Source organism: Aspergillus pseudoviridinutans, assembly GCF_018340605.1.
Source record: "Aspergillus pseudoviridinutans IFM 55266 DNA, scaffold_6, whole genome shotgun sequence".
Taxonomy (NCBI): domain Eukaryota; kingdom Fungi; phylum Ascomycota; class Eurotiomycetes; order Eurotiales; family Aspergillaceae; genus Aspergillus; species Aspergillus pseudoviridinutans.
In genome coordinates this window covers 153,398-170,139 of record NW_025091286.1, presented here as the reverse complement: position 1 = coordinate 170,139, position 16,742 = coordinate 153,398, and the positions used below count along the sequence as shown (strand labels likewise).

Below are 16,742 nucleotides of genomic sequence, written 5' to 3'. Positions count from 1 at the left end.
ACCAGTCATCTTTATCCTCAAGGATCGAGAAGCTGACGAGTTCTGAAATCCTGATCAAAGAGCATTACACCGTTCATCTGACGAGGGCCTGCCAATACTCATTTACATTAGACTTGAACACTCGCTCAACAAGTAGAAGGCAAATAGTTATCTCTTGAGGATTGATGAGGAAATAACAGTCGATGCATAGAATGCATCACAAACGATGATTTTAGATCCACGGTTTGTTGCAGTGGGTTCCCTGCACGTGCAAAACGTCAAAAGTGATTCCTTCATTTACAAACAGCAGCTTCCCAGTCTTCAACACCGGTCCACCACTGATAAATCTCTCACAACGCAAAATGTCGCCAACGATGGGGAAGCTCAAAGCCCTTTTCTGTGGACGCAGGACTGCAGACTCTGATGCAGGATCATCAGATACAGAGATACCCGAGAAAAGTCCAAATACGCTAAAAGCTCCTTCAAGTGAGGATGTAGAGATCCTCAGAACCAGATGTTTCCCAATCGATAGGCGTCTCTTTTCGGGCTGCGGTTCGGCACCGCTGCAGACGACGAAAAGATATGGCGTTCTGATATAATGGAGGCACCAGATTTCCCAAGTAGGTCACTCTGAATTTAATATTTGCTTCCTCATGAATACTAATATGTATAGCGAACGTGATTGACGCACTTGCGTGTCTGCGGTGGAGAAATACACCGCTTACGCGTTCTTACCTCTGGACAGTCGAAGGGCCTTTAGCAGACGCAACGATGAAGGTCCTCCTGACTTCAGCTATTGCACTTGAAGCTGGGATGACAGTAGTTCCACGAAAAGAGTTTCACGAAAAGGAGCCCCCAATCGTACTACGCCCTAAAGTCGGTATAATGGTCGATGTGCAATACTATGGCAGACCTCGGAGACTAAAGATTCGCGCTCCTTGGACTATCTGGCATGATGATGAGGAAGATGCAGGGGTAAACGTCGTCATATTTCAAACTGAGGTGGGCTATTACGCAGACACACAAGGCTGCTGTTTCGCATATATGGGTAAGCAGCATACTGGGCTTGTCTATTAAACCTAAAGACTGATAAAAATGATAGGAGCAATACACAGAGCCCGAAAGGCCATTCGCCAAGATGCATGCATCTACGGCATTGCTACGGATGGTCAACGCTGGGTTTTTATCCGGATCGACAATGAGTCCAAGGTAATCCAATACAAAAAGATATTTTAGTCCTATCTATCAGCGCGGCAACAGTTTGCATTCGGATTCAACAACCACGCTTTAGACAAAGTGTATACGATTCTAAGAACCATGGTGCGTCATGCGATGCACTTGGCGTCGCAGAGAGTGGCCGCATCTACCACTGGAAAATTGCCTTCCTCTATTCGATTCTATGATCCTTACGGCGCCGCCTGAGGTGGATATTGACGCTGATACGGAGTTTGAGTGAACAGATTCTGAATGATTCATAAAATTCTGGCTATACTGTTGTTATGCTTAACGGTCACTTCTCATATCCTAGCTCCATTGAATTCTATAGAGATATAATACCACCAGACTAGAGGGTGCCCGGACGATGTCGCGTCAGCCTAGGGCTTCATATCCATAATCATAGCGGTATAATATTCTCCCAAATTCTTAACCACTATCTTTGCTTCAAGGAGTGTCTTGGAGACTTCGAAATAAAAGTAACTGCCCTCCGGAGAGAATCTATGGGATGGCCTTATTCTGGATGTAGTAGGCGTAGGATCATATGCCGCGTGAAGGTAGGACAGATGGATGAAAAGCTTCTTGAATTTCAGGTCGTCCCATCACTTGTTCACTTATTAGTCAAGTGATTACTTTCTATAGCCGAAGCAACTCGCCAGTCATACACCCCACAGTTCTGTTTTCCAAGCCGACGACGCATGGTATGGGCAATTCCTTTACCAGATGCATTAGTAGCAAGATTTCCAGTATGGGTAGGAACTTACCTGCCCATATAACCAAGCAACTGATGGCGTTAGGCCTGGGTTCGCCAACGCAGCTGCCCGCGAGGTCGTAACGAGATAACCTCAGATGAGTTGGAGACACAACGCAGTTCTGCCTGCCTTTGTGGTGTGTGTGCGTTTTGCGATGATCCTCTCGATTTCATATTCGTCTTGCCCTTCGACCTGAACGGGGCCGGGTTGGTCTGGTTTCGGTCGTTGGAAGGGGTCATTTCCTTGCGGATATCGCTCAAGATGGGCGACGGATATCACCGGGTGGATTCGCCATGATTTGGGTAGGTCAAGCTTGTATGATAAGGAGCTACGCCCTGCTGGTGCTCAAATTCGTTGAGGAGGTCTCGCGCGTGATCGAGGTCCTTTTCATCCAGCCAGGTGTTCTCATGATCATCGTATCCAAGCCACTTGATAAGGTATTGCGTCTTTGTTCTGGCGTACCATTTATCTGGGTGAGGGGAGGCACGAGTCGTAGAATTACATCCGCTGCGGTCTCCATGACGGAGGTCCCAGAAAGTAAACCTGACATTATAAGTGAAACGGCTAGTCCATTGATAGGACGATGATTGGGACGGAAATTGAGGGAAAAGCGGCCTAACCGCTGAAGGCCTTCTCAAAAGAACGAGTGCCGCGCAAGTTTGCCAGAGAAAATCCCAGTTGCTCGGAGCATCAAATCGTGGCGCTTCGTCCAAGATCCAACTAACCACTGTTTGAGTGGCGGGCATGGCTTACCACTAAGGATGAGGCAGTATAGCTTCGATCGACATTGCCCATGCTGGTAAGGTCCTCTTCACGGGAGAGCGAGACCTCATAATGGTGCATCCATCCTTGATAGATGCCCATGTTTGATATCTTCCCACTCCCAGATCTTACGATCTATGAACTCGCTCATTCCACACCATTCAGAATTTCAGCTATCCGAAAGTGTCCGTCTCCATCCGAATCTCGTGGCCAGATGAAATCAACTGTCTTTTTTTCCAAGTTGCAGAGAACAGCGTTCTTATCGCTGCCATCCAGAGACTCTTCGAAACATTGTTTATCGCTTAGGAGCACAGTTGAAGATGCACTGGACGCAGCCAGTAGAGCTCCAACTCGAGAGTTTTCTGATTTTCGCTCATAGAAACAGGTTTCAAGGCGAAGATGCCTTTTCCCCAGTATACATGCTCGTAGTTGTCCGTTAAGACACTCTAGTTCTTCTTGGAGTCATTGCCGCACCAAGTATCTGGTCTATGAGGGACCGTGCCATAGCTTCAGCTGGTAAACGTAAAGAAGTGTCCGAGAATCTGGTAAATGTATCAAACTCTCGCATTGAAACCTCTGAAATGTGTTACAATCATGCCAAACGCAATAAGTATGGATATTTCTTACCTAGATGCGGAGGGACCGCAAGAAAGTACTGCTCTGGGATCTCCCAGAGACCCAGATTTTTGTGGCTTCATTAGACGGCTGGGCGTCGTTGAGCCCAAAGTACCTTCTAACCGTGTGATGATCTAAAGAGGTGACAGGTGTCGACCTCTTTGGTTTGTTGGACGGCTTGAAGTCTCTTCCTTCAAAGATGTTATAAAGGGTTGCTCCACAGCATCTAGAACAAAGCCACAAAATGGCAAACCTAGCAAAGTCTCTTCTGGCCAGGATGCTTTGTAAGATCAACTTGAGCAGGGTAGATAAGAATGTAATGGAGAACGGTGCAACGCAGGAGGTGGTAAGGTGAGAAAGGCTGGCTGAGGGGAGGTAAGAGATTTCCATACTATTGAGCAGTGAATTCTCTGTACTCTTTAGCAGTGAATAAACCCAAGGCCATGTATTACCCACGGAAATGCCATTCACCACCCTAGCCACAGTTGACGCCCTAAAGTTGTTCTAATGGTCAATGTGCGAAGCTTCGCGCTCCTTACACTCTTTTGGCAGATAAGTTCAGCTAAGTCAGAGCACGTCAGGCTAGCTGATTGGCTGTCATCACCCTTATCCCTTACGTTGTCGCAAACACTCAACAAGATGAGACGTCAGCTCGATAGTTCTTCGGATGAAACAAGCAAGACCGGTGTTGCTCCGTCCTGCCATCCAGCAACGCATAATGAAGAAAAGGCGATTGTTCGGTATGGGATCTGGACTAATACTTGACAGTCAATACATATATTTATCTTCACCTATTTTCTTAATAAATGGAACAGGCATACAAATGTATATAAATATATTGTTGTGAAATTTGAATGGCTTTGACACTGTATTTATTTAACTATTTTAGGTAGCCAGGAGCTTTATACTGTCCCCAATGGGCAAATACACATATTGCTACATGAGAAATCACATTTCATAGGAGAATGAGAGTCTATTTACTTCTGCTTTAAATGTTTGCTATGGTTAGACATCTTGACCACCCCTAAAAAGAGGAGCTGGCCAACTCAGCATCTCACTCACACTAGCCATGCACCTCCACTTCTAGTCGAATTGTCAGCTCTGACCGAGCCATTCACCTGAACACAGTTTAATAACAGCACATAATGTACACACTGGAGCTTCCATCCGAGAAGGTAAAATAGCAACTGCAGGCCATAGCATAATCCAATCCAATGGCTCAGCAACCATCTCGTCACACCGTGGAATGGATCAAGCAGCAGCAGGCCGAAGCGGGGGTCGCTGCCCGAAAGGCGCGTAAGCCAAAGCCAAAACTACCGATCTGGCTGGATGATTTTCTGCGAGACGATTTAGACACATTCGGCAGAAACCCTGAGCGAGTTCCATTACCTGAGTCTCGCGATGGATCGTCCACGGCCAGTGACCCTGGAGAAAGAAATGGAAATGCAGCGAGGCCATCCCTGGAGGCGATTGATCGCGACGATACCTTCATCCAGCCTTGGTCTGTCCCATTGCCGCCATCGCCGCCGCCGTCGCCAGGACAGCAGCGAGCACAGCTGCCGGCGGCCAAAGAACTGGAAAGGGAAAAACGCCCTCCGCGTGAACCCTACGATCGCGTTCTGGACCGCGCAGATAGCGTATTCGACCACATCAAGCACGGCAATATCCGCAAGTTTCCGCGCGTGGAGAGAACATCCATCACGCTGTATGAGTACTACGACGATAGTACCGCGACGAGGGTGGAGATTGAGAGTCCTCTAATGATCCCCCGCTTCCACGGCATGCGGGAGGGATTGAAAGGGCGCGTCTTTCTCGTTGAGGATCTGTCCAAGGAAACTATTGACGCCTTGGGAGAGACATTTGGGATTACTCCCGAGTTCTTCGAGGAGCATCTGTTGAACTCGGGTTACGGTGGCGCGCAGTATGATGATCCACCGGCGAGGTCATGGAAGACGGCTAGGTTGAACAAGTCATATGTGTCGATCCAGTGGTTTCGGCCCGTGTATCGTCATCCACCGTTATTTTCCAAACGCGACCGCGAAGACCTGCTTGATTTGCAGGGTTCTGGGTTAGAGTATATCTCCGGCAATTCAAGCATTAGTCTCAAAGCCGTGACGAATATATTTCGCTCTGAGTGGGATCTGCGCGTTGATCCGCGCGGGACGGCAAAGGAGATGAGTGAGTTTGGGTTGGTGGAACGGGCATCGATTTGGAGAAAGCAAGCCGAGAATATGGAGTATGAAACAGGTGAGCCATTACGGCCCCTGGAGGTTGATATCCGCAAAGACTGACTGGAATTGTAGTTGTCATGTTGCTTGATCCTTTACCKACGATTAGCGTCAGCCATGATTTGACACTTCAGATCCCGAAAATGGCTATGATTGAAGCTGGCGATCGTGATAATAATGGTACAGGAACTCGACCAGTCCTGATAATCCAGGGCGATGATACCGCAGAGGGTTTTGCGATTCCGATCGAAAACCCACGGCGAGAGGAGACACCACGTCCAGTATTGGACCGGCTGCTCAGGCGACGCAGACCACGACTTGATAGGAGGAAGGTGAACGTAAGGACGAGCTTCCAGGTTTTGGTCAGGCAGATGGCTCCCCGAAAGACCATTACAATTGATCTGGAGAGTGCACTTCTAACAGGCGATGCCCTGAGCACGCTCCAGGAGGAGCTTAACGAGACAAGGTCCACCCGGCAGGCGATACAAGATATACCTGGCGAACATACAGCGCCCATAAATGTACTAGATATCTTGTTTGAGGTCATTGGTCAAGACACCTCAACCTTGCTCCGGGTGCTCAACCAGATCCTAAGCGATGTGGAGGTCGATATCCTCGACGACACGAAGATGGAGGATCGACTGGCATTGTGGCGGCAGCTCATCAGCAAAGCTGAGAGAGAGCTGTTGGATCTCAAAGCATCGACCAAGAGCTTTGTGGCTTTCTTTGGTTTCACATTTCCAGCCGATACATCTGCAGCAACCTCCGAGGGCAACCCAGACATTATAAGAAACGTGGCAGATCTCTTCCAGGAGATCGATCAGATGCTCACCAGACTCCGGCGTGCATCTTCATCCTTGACATCCAATATGGGTCTCCTGGACAGTCGACGCTCCATCGACGAAGCGCACGCCGTCACACGCCTCACCGAGCTGGCATTTCTCTTCATTCCGCTATCGTTTTCAGCGTCTATTTTCGGGATGCAGATCGAGCCATTGAAAGACTCAGGGGCCCCGCTGTGGAACTTCTTCGTTGTTGCCATTACTGTTACGACATTCGCGTACCTGATGCGGCTCACAATGCGCAGTCAATGGCTGGGAAATCTGAAGCAGAGCGTGAAGCAGGATGTTAGGCGATATGCGGAACAACACGGCCTCCCAGTACAGGTGCGGTCTCTGTCGATGTTGCTGCTCTTGCAATGGTTCGGAAGCACACTCGAGCGGAGCATCAAAGCAACCTGGTCCTGGATAGKGATGAAGGGCCGTACCGCTGGGATTGAGTTATGGAGGGTGGTCGGGTTCCCAGTCAGTTTCACCCTGCTTATCGGCACTGTTGCAGTAGCACCTGTCGCCGTGCTCTGGACCCGTGATATCGACCGAGGTGTGCAGGGCTCAGTTACCCTTGTAATCATACTTGCCCTCCTAGGCCTTGTGGGTGTACCCTACTGGCGAAGGTCCGATCCCAAATTTCGCTCTGCTTTCCCGAAACTCGTTACGCGCCTGCTGAGGCGTATTCCCCCAACAACGCGCTCATTGCTTCTCTGGGCTCTTGGAATAGCAGCCTTTGTCGCAATACCGCTAGCATTGATCTGGACACGTCCACTGGCGTCGGGTATTAAGGCCGGCCTGACTGCGGCCATCCTGGTTATTTTGCTGCCCTTTGTCTTGTTTCTTGGACTGAGGGGCTTTATTTCTAGGCCTAGAGTTGTATCTTCCGATACAGGGGAGAGTTTCGCTTCTGCTTCGGATGCTTCGTATAATTCGTATGCCACATCCCTCTCTGAAGAGGCAGTCACACAGCCTAGGAGTAGCCACTCTCAGCGTACCTATACTCCTAAATAGCCTAAGAAACATCTCGTGTTATACTGTTCTCTTGTTCTCAATTCCTCAGCTCAGACACATATCAAAATAAGGCCTAGTCCTCCTCAGTCAACTTGGCAAGCATTCGAATACTCAGGATCATAATCAGCAATGCCAGAGCAATAATCCCCAAACAGACCACAGCAGCCCATCCGAGAATCATCGCCGCCGTCCCGACATGGCCCTGGATGGCCCCATACGTGAGGCTCTCGGACATGGTCCCCGCAGCACTACTATTGACATGCTGCCAAAGAATGGAGACCAAGCCGAACATGAACCCCAGCGCACTCAACCCCAGCGCAGCCTGCGAAACCGGCCTAGAGGGGAACGGCTTGACTTCGCGCTCCGACCCATTCTCGTCGATTTCTTCGTGCCATCCTGGAAATGTCGACAAGAGAATAAAGCAAAGGAAGGTCAAGACCACAGCGATGAATCTGTTCATGTTAGCATCACACTCTAGGCCTATAAACATCCGTACGTAGACAAGCGATAACTATGGGAAAAAGATTGCCACAACTTACATCAACCCATCAAAAACAATCTTTTCTTTGAAATTCTGCGCAATCCAAATCAGATTCAGTGGGTCAGCCGCGCCAGTGTCGTTGCCCTGTATCCCCTCCGCCTTGACCATGCTAGCCAGCGCCGCCGCACTGCCAGAACACAACTGCGCCCCGTTGCTCAGGGTCAAACAGAGACCCATGTACCCCGCGCGCACTTCGCGAATTGTGCTATTGCCGTGCGAGACATTGTAGACTTTTTCCGCAATGCCTGGGTTTACCAGCACGGGATCATTAGTGACTGAGGTGCTGGCATTTCTGTACTGCAGTGAAACCAAATAGACATTGCTCAGGCCGTTGGAGGAGGTGCATCCGGCGAGAAGGATTGCTGGATTTGTGAGTACAGCGTTCAAAGATTGAGCAAACTGTGCACTAAGCCTTACATAGAAGGATGATTGTAATTGAACAGACGACCATTATAACATGGTTGTACCCGATCATGGAAATCCATCCTGAACTCTGTGTCAGCCTGACCCCACATACAGGATGACATTGTGAAGACTAGGTAGTTTCATACTATAATAGCTGCTGGTTTGGAATCTCATTTTATGGGATGGTTCAGTTGATGGATGCGGCAGATAGATATCTCATGTATTCGACCAATTATTGATACATAGATTATAGCATAAAGGGATAAAGTGGGAAAGTGAAGCAGGACGTGTGACACTTCATCAAGGCTTATATGCGCTTTTTCTTCTCTAGTTTAGCTACATGAGCTGAGAGTAAGCAATAAGGAGGGGTTGGGTGCTTAGATCGGATTTTGCTGCAGCTAAGCTGCTCCTCATCATCACTAGCCTCTCAGTCATCTACCAACTATCCTCGAACAAATCGGATTATAGCCAAATCTGTCAACTTCATCTTACTGAGATGGCCATGTGGAATTGTGATCTCACAAACTGCAGCAAAACATGTGTTCGCACATATGGAAAATCCATCATCTGTGCTCGCCATCTCTGCGCCAAACATCTTGGCTCAGAAGGTCATAGCTGTCCTAGTCCTAGTTGGGAAGTGTCAATATCCCCATTACACGCCGCATCAACTAACTATTAAACAGGAAGAACAGCTATACGACCCTATTGCTCAAGAAGCAGAGCGAAGGAGATCAAATGCTCTTGACCAAAATCAACGCCCCAAGTACTCCTCGCTCGAGCAAGCCATTTGCGCCATGGTGTTCCCTGTTATTTGCCGCAGTTGCTGCAGTATGATTATGCAAAGCGTTTCTCGGTAATGGGCGGCATGAACTATTATATTGAAATTCAGTTTGAAGACCGAATCAGCTGGCTGGCGCGCATTAGAAGATTCAATGCCACGTCGCCACCGCCGGATCTTCAACACTACATTATGCGAAGCGAAGTCGCAACACTTCAATTTTTGAGCAGGACAGACGTCCCGTCTCCGAGAGCATTTGATTATAACTTTGAGACTGCGGATCCGATCGGCGTCGAATATGTCCTTATGGAGAAATTGCCTGGGAAATCGTTATGATGGCCTCTGGCAACTCCAGAGCAGAGAAAGAAGACTATCAGCCAACTAACTCACATTTACATCGAACTAAAATTGTTCTCCGTTTGACTTCATGAGCTCTCTGGACCAGCCCGGCACCAACCACGAGGGGCCTTTTGCAAGGGAATCATTGACGGACTATGTTGACTCGCAGATGCGTCCCCGAAGCCCTCTCATCTCCCGCGGAGAAGACATCATCAGGAGGATACGATCAACGCTGGATTTCATCATCAAGGGAGAGGCATAAAGTAGGTACAGCCCTGGCGCCACGCTAGTTAGAAATATGGAATCACTTCCCACTCAGAGTTCGCCGACTTTTCCTGTCCCACACAATGGATCCCTACATGGCCATCATCTACTATCTCTTTCTCCTGCTGCTCTTCGGATACTTTATGGTCTTTCACTTTTTGAATATGACTTCTATCCCATCTTCTTCTTCTTCCGCGCCATCTCCAGACCCAGCTTCAATAAACGAACAAGTGGACGAAATTGACGACGACTCGTTCTATCACCCATCCTGGCGCCAGCGATGGTCGCACCCAGAATTTGCCGGCTACTATTCAAATAATTGGAGAAAAGAGTCATGGTCAGAACAACAAAGACGTCTGACAACACGCTTTCTAATTCCCTTGCTGGATTCGAAGTTCCCCTGGGGCTATATGATCTATCGAACAGTCTACACTGCTGAGTCGGACAAACTATGGCCTATCGCCATGGATAAACTTACTCAGATCATGAACTATTCGATTGAGTCCGATCTCTATACAGATCATCATAAAGAACCAGAGGACCCAGAGCCTGATTCAACTGCAGAACAACTAGTAAAGGAATTATGTAAGGATGTTATCTTCTCTGACAAGAAGTTCTAGGACAGGGCCAGCATTGAACAGGTTCGCCAACATTTGCCTGAGTATCTCTGTACTAGTAAAGGCCGCGGCTATGGTCGATTTGAAGGATGCACTATCATTGATGAACAATCACTTAAATCGATTGTTGCTAGTCCTGTTCCCGCCGGGGGGAGACCCCTCAAAGGCACAGTCAACCTTATGGCTTCGTTGGTATGATCGATGGGCGGTATCCTGAGACGCTGTACGATCCGCAATACACTGGCTTTATGCGGGTTGAAATTCCTTGCTTATAGCCTCTCTATACAGAGTTGACTAGCAAGTACATGTGGGAACTATGTCCCTCCGTTCCTGAGGGCTTAATCCCTGTTTATGATGGTGGAACCGGGAAAGCGCATGATGAAGAGGGAGATATCCATCAGATTGCGACAGATCAGGGCGTTCGGCTGTTTTGACGACTTTATTTATTTGCATAAGCTTTGGAACCGCTATAGTGCACTCCAAAGCAACAAGAACCCTGGGTAGTAGTCTTCCACAAGTGCTATATAAGCAGGGCCTGCTACAAATCAGGCACATACGAACATAGGGTGTGGAAAATGCTGGACTCGAAACTGAAAACAGAATGGTGGAGAAATTGAGTTCCTCACCAGAATGAGTTCGTCATGGGATGGAGCATCTCTCAATAAATACTTCTCTAAACTCGTGCTTGAGTGTTTCGCAAGCTATCCTGACACCACCCAACTACCAAAAAAAAAAAGAAAAAAAAAAAAAAAAGATTTTACCGAAACCATGTGCAGATGTCCTTGGGGACGCGCATGTGTGTGGGTGTATATACGTAGAGTAAAAGTAATAGGCTACCGGAGCAGTCATTGCATCCAATTTACAGAAACGCTGATATTGCCTGCTGCTGCTGCGAATAGAATGTCGTTTTCAGCTCGCACAGACCTCGCTTGGGGATGCATGGAAGCTTTGGCAGAAGCAGTCGTGGGACCCATGCGGCCAATCCTATGAGCTTGGCAAGGCTTAGAACGTGGACACAGCACATGGTTGGTTCGCACTTCAGGGACCAGAATCTAGGAATTGCTCATCATTACTTATTTCATCCAGCTAAGATGGGATGGTCTACGTTTCTGTCATTGGGCCTGACGGCTTAGGAGGTTTGGTAGTATATAAGCATGTTCTGGGCTGATGATTTGTGGCCTTTGGTGTTGTGGTTAGTAGCTGCCTAGAATACTACTTCATACAGTTTCAATGATCAACAACCCCGATGTATGATCTGGTAGATTATACTCCGCGGAGATTGTCGCGGACCTTCTAAGGTTACTTTTCATAGGGAGAGTTAATACTTAGTAGGTGTCATAGTATCCCTGCTAATATCATTGCTACTGAAACCACTAGTATTTATAATAAACAAGGATGAAGGTCTGATTCTTCTAAGTTCATTAATCTAACTAACATATATACTAAAAAACAGTGATATTAGATAAAAGAAGTTTTCAGAATTCACTGCCATCAGTTTGTTGAACCATGGTAGTAATCTCACGATCTAATTAGTTAGATTAGAATGCCTGAGAGGTGATAAATCCTAAAATCCATTACTAATTACAGTAAGAATAATATGGTTAACAGTAAACCTATAGAGTGAAATGCCACCAACAAGTTTTCGCCATGGATATTGGTAAAGCTTAGTGAGCAGCAGGCTAAAATTACAGGCACCATTAGCGGGCAGGCATTAGGTGTCAGCGTGCTCAAATCTCAGCTGTTTATTGGGCAGGCAAGGCAAATGTCACCCATATGAAAACTAGAGGTCCGTGGTGTTTTCTCCTTTTAACATGACAATATCAGAATATCATACGGAGTCCAGAGAATCTAATATTCTTAGCATGGAGAACTGAGAACCCCGTGCGGAGATATGTGACCCCATGCTGGTGGAGAGCAAATGTGCTGCCTGCTCTAGTCAACAGTACCACGCACTTGCGAAGGGCGTTATTACGCCTGTCAATATGGTATTGGAAGACAAGGAATATGGTGTTTTAAGCACCCTTAAAGCTGATGTAGAAGGCTCTGTTCATATACAGTCACTGCCCTGCGGTCTTGGTGCACCCTTAAGAGCATGTCATTGTTTAACAGGCATTGGCTCATCAACATCAGGCTCGTTAGGTTCAAACCGATCAATGCCGCTAATTCCGAAAACTCAGATCCGGCTCAGAAAAAGCCATGGCAAGGCTTATTTGAATCCAAGTGGAACGGTTGGCGTTGCCAAGTTTGCTAAGCTCATTGCTGCAAGCCAGCCCATCGGCCACAAACACCATTAAGTTCGCTTATATTTCAGTCAACCTGATGCTGATTAGTTGATCGAGTGGGGTCCTGGAGTTCGAGAAGATTAACTAGCCCAAGGAAGGATCTGTCTCGGGGATAATTGTGTGCACTCGATGTAAAGGCAGCAATGTGATAGACCATCCAGTGTCTGCCATCGAGAAACGTGCTTCGTGTATATTGAAAAGAACGTGCATACACTCCTCAGTTGGTGGCGTCAAGGTGGCTAATTTTTTTTCTTTTTTACGACCTTCCATATTGAGGCCCGTCATGGCTCTTGTGTTATTTAAGCCTTGCCATTTCCGCCTGTCCAGGTATCATCTCGTGTGCAAACCTCGCATCCTTAGCTCATTCTCTGTTTGGGCTCGTCTTTCCCACTGGTCCGGACACACAGGTACCAACTTCAGCAAACTCTTGCTCTGGAGTTCTTCAACATATACTGACCTCACCAGCTCTGCGTCGGATTACATCTAGGTCGAGATGGCGGATTCAGCGGAACACACCCTGGCCGACGCCAAGGGCGACCAGACTACCTTTGATGAGATGGAACTGCATGAGAAAGAAGCCTTCGACAGGCTGATGCGGCCGTGCGACAGCTACAATGTCGACGGCCAGTACTGGGCCGACCTCCCTATCGGCCGGCGCCTCCGCTTCGTGGCGTCTACGGACGTCACCGAGGCTCGTTCCGAGTTCTCATGGCTGCGCAACATGTTCAAGACCGACCCCTTATCACCCGTCGGCTACTATCTGAAGAACGCCGTGCTGCCCGGTGCCGGTCTTGGTTTGGAAGGGTAAGCTGCGTGCGCTGCCTGCTGGCTTGGAAGAGTCCTTATCTTGCTAATACAGACCAGCTACGTCCTTTTCTCCATCGGAAACGTCACGCCTCTCTTCCAGTCCTCTTTTCCCGACTGCTGGAAGTCCCACAAGACATGCAACAAGAACTGGATCGCCGCGACCGGCTACCTGGAAGTGGTTGGTATCCTGATCGGTCAGATTCTGGTCGGCTTTCTCGGTGACTGGTGAGTGCCTGTGCGCTATCCTCCGGGACAAATGTTGGATGAATGGCTGCTCACTCATTGTACATAGGATCGGTCGTCGTTGGGGTCTCATCCAGGATGCGACAATCATGTTTGTTGGTTTGCTGATGCTCACGGCCGCCTGGGGTGTCACCCAGAATGGCTGGATCATCTGCTACGCCTGGTCTCTCTTCTTCTACAGTATCGGCGTGGGTGGCGAGTATCCGATGACGGCCACCATCGGCATGGAAAACGGCGTTGGCTCCGGCAAGATCTCCACGCACGAAGATCGTCTGCACCGGGGCCGCAAAGTCATCAATGCCTTCCTGATGCAGGGCTGGGGCCAGTTCGCCAACCAGGTGATCTTAATCATTCTGCTTCTCATCTTCCACCACGGCGACGGAACGCCCCCGATTTCCGCCACTACGACCCAGTGGACCTACCGAGTGTCGTTCGGCATCCCTGCCGTCGGTACATTGTGGTTGATCTACTACCGTGCTTATCACATGAAGGCCGCTAGCAAGCAGCTCGCCGTCGCTAAGAAGAAGGCGTCTGTCACAGGCTATGACAGCCAGTCCCTGGCCCTCACCTTCAAGCACTTCACCCCCCGTCTGATCGCCACCGCTGGCGGCTGGTTTGCGAACGACGTCTTCTTCTATGGCAATAAGCTCTTCCAGGGTAACTTCATCAAGATCATCAGCCCCCACTCCACGTCCCTGATGACCAACTGGCTCTGGAACCTGGTCAACATCGCTGTCAGTCTGTGTGGTTACTACATGGCCGCCTGGTTTGTTGATAACAAGCTCTATGGCCGCAAGTGGATGCAGATCATCGGATTCCTGATGTGTTTCATCATGTTTATCATCCCTGCCTTTGCCTTCAAGTACTACCAGGAGCCCATGCACATCCACTCCTTCCAGGCAATGTACTTCCTCAGCTCTTTCTTCAACCAATTTGGCCCGAACTGCATCACCTTTCTCGTGGCCGCTGAGGTCTTCCCGACCCCGATCCGTGCCACTGCTCACGGTCTGTCTGCTGCTGCCGGCAAGCTCGGTGCTCTAGTCATCGCCATTGTCGGCGCCTACACCACTACCCAGCAGATGTTCTACATCGTCCCGTGGTTCGGCCTCTTCGGCATGCTCATCACCTGGCTCTTCCTCCCCGACACCACCGGACTTGACCTGCGTGAGCAGGAACGCCGCTGGCGGTACATCCGCGAGGGCCGCGAACATGAGTACCACGGCCCCGCCGTCCACCCTAAGCACCTCTCGGTGTGGGAACGCCTGATGGGCAAGGGCAAGCACTATGACGCCGGTGCCGACTACCAGGCCAAGGTCCAGGAGTTCCGCAAGGAATGGGAGACTGCCATGGCTGACCGGGTCGCGGAGAAAGAGGGTCTGTTCGATGCTGACGATGTTGACGACGATATCCTGCATGGTTCCGTGCACACCTACTTCGAGCGCACCAGCCCCAACTTCCGTGCGCAGGAGAAGGACACTGGCGCCCAGAAGCCTTTGAGCCTTCCTCCTGCGGCCTCTGAGCAGTAACTGCCTACCAGTAGGCGTTGACTCATTGCTGGTTCTTTCGACTGTCATGAGTGGCACAGTCGGTGTTGAACTCTTGCCCTTTTAACATTTCTCCTATGTCATGCACGCTGTTTACTGGAAAGCACTATTGGTGCCGATGACAAGCAGCTGTCTTGATTACTTACCCTTTGCCTGACCTTTTCTTTATTCTCTTGCTGTAACATTGGTGTATAGTTCCTACTTATACCAACAAGTCGTCTCTCTACAGTTTCTATTAGACAGATCCTAATATAGTACGAGAATGCGCATAAAACAGTCCCTGAGCCCTCGTTATTATTATAGCCCTTGTTCATCTATGTAAACCACATGCTGGTAACTCTGTCATTGTACAGAAACCTGATTTCAGTCAGCATAAGCCGTTTCTTAAGAGCAGTCTGTTGTCATCATGGTCCCTTTAGTGACTCCAGGGTGGATCTTAACATCAAAGATAGACCAGTTTCTGATTGGAATCTACAGTGAGAGTAGCTATACCATGTGGTTCTGTACTCTAGGTATATCTGTATATTACCTCTTGCTTGAATCCCTACAGCTAGTGCGCAGCATATATATCTTGAAGTTCTTGCACTACTTTAGTGGTCATTATTTGTGGCTGACCTGATGAGCTTAGCCAGGAGGTTTCCACGAGATTGATATGCTAGGTACATGAATTATTCCAATTCTACGCAGCCAGCTAGATACATAGAGGCATGCACAGTGGCAATATCATATTTCCCCACCAGGCTAACAGCCTTGGTATTACTGTCTCAGAGCCATTCATTACTAGATTTCAGTATCTCTGGCCACAGGGAGTAGTTTCCCTGTCTTGTGGCCCCCTTAAGGACACTACTCTAGACAATTACTACCACCCTAATACATATATAGGCTTCACTAAACAGCGCGATCTCTACAGTCTTAGTATCATGTTATATAAGATAGGGCGCTAGGCCCTAGTGGCAGATATAGTTATAGACCAGCAGAGAAAATAAGTAACTAGTCAGCAAGCATGGCGGGAGTATATGCTTAACTATGTAGTTTAAGGTCTAGGGTAGAGGATAGGAACGCGATATAGAGATACTGTGAAGACACTGTAGATTCCAGCCTCCTAGCTGATGATACTAGGGATGCATTCTTTCCCAGCAGTTTTTAGAGAGAGTGATTCAGCTATTAAGCATCTGCAGTGCATGAATAGAGGCCATCAACATCTTACTAAGGCTAGAAGAAACAGGTAGGTCCTTCACAGGGTTAAATTCTGTTGTGGGTGTGAGCTTGCTAATTAGAAGGGTTTCCTCTACCTCTTCCAGGGCTCTTGTAAAGCCATCAATGCTAATAGGGACATAGAATGGGAAATTAGAAATGGCACTGGGGACATAAAAAATGATGCTCTCTTCACTAAGTTGATGAACAGGGACCATGCCCGCACAGAGAATGCTTACTATCAGAAGTTCAGCTCGCCTCATTTTCCGAGCCATGTCTGGTGAAATCCTACCTATGAAGTTGGGAGGCGCCTGCCCAGGTTTCCATCAACAGACT

The 16,742-nt window shown here is 48.6% G+C and overlaps 6 protein-coding genes across 6 annotated transcripts; 5 read left to right on the top strand and 1 right to left on the bottom strand.

The window, feature by feature from the left end:
- Positions 1–577: 577 nt before the first annotated feature.
- Asppvi_008506 (uncharacterized protein) lies at positions 578–2,243 on the top strand (the record flags this gene model as incomplete). Its single annotated transcript, XM_043304375.1, has 4 exons — positions 578–599; positions 653–1,027; positions 1,082–1,188; positions 1,992–2,243. 4 exons carry the CDS (start codon positions 578–580, stop codon positions 2,241–2,243), a joined length of 756 nt encoding a protein of 251 aa, XP_043160310.1.
- Positions 2,244–4,537: 2,294 nt separating this feature from the next.
- On the top strand, positions 4,538–5,614 carry Asppvi_008505 (uncharacterized protein; the record flags this gene model as incomplete). The annotated part of the gene is made up of 1 exon (XM_043304374.1): positions 4,538–5,614. The coding sequence occupies one exon, from the start codon at positions 4,538–4,540 to the stop codon at positions 5,612–5,614; it is 1,077 nt and encodes a 358-aa protein (XP_043160309.1).
- Positions 5,615–5,694: 80 nt separating this feature from the next.
- Asppvi_008504 (uncharacterized protein) lies at positions 5,695–7,392 on the top strand (the record flags this gene model as incomplete). Its single annotated transcript, XM_043304373.1, has 1 exon — positions 5,695–7,392. One exon carries the CDS (start codon positions 5,695–5,697, stop codon positions 7,390–7,392), a length of 1,698 nt encoding a protein of 565 aa, XP_043160308.1.
- Positions 7,393–7,465: 73 nt separating this feature from the next.
- Asppvi_008503 (Fig1 domain-containing protein) lies at positions 7,466–8,460 on the bottom strand (the record flags this gene model as incomplete). The annotated part of the gene is made up of 3 exons (XM_043304372.1): positions 7,466–7,844; positions 7,932–8,295; positions 8,451–8,460. 3 exons carry the CDS (start codon positions 8,458–8,460, stop codon positions 7,466–7,468), a joined length of 753 nt encoding a protein of 250 aa, XP_043160307.1.
- A 1,342-nt stretch (positions 8,461–9,802) lies between these two features.
- Positions 9,803–10,339, top strand: Asppvi_008502 (uncharacterized protein; the record flags this gene model as incomplete). The annotated part of the gene is made up of 1 exon (XM_043304371.1): positions 9,803–10,339. One exon carries the CDS (start codon positions 9,803–9,805, stop codon positions 10,337–10,339), a length of 537 nt encoding a protein of 178 aa, XP_043160306.1.
- Positions 10,340–13,111: 2,772 nt separating this feature from the next.
- Asppvi_008501 (uncharacterized protein) lies at positions 13,112–15,194 on the top strand (the record flags this gene model as incomplete). The annotated part of the gene is made up of 3 exons (XM_043304370.1): positions 13,112–13,422; positions 13,483–13,650; positions 13,718–15,194. The coding sequence occupies 3 exons, from the start codon at positions 13,112–13,114 to the stop codon at positions 15,192–15,194; spliced, it is 1,956 nt and encodes a 651-aa protein (XP_043160305.1).
- Positions 15,195–16,742: the final 1,548 nt, after the last annotated feature.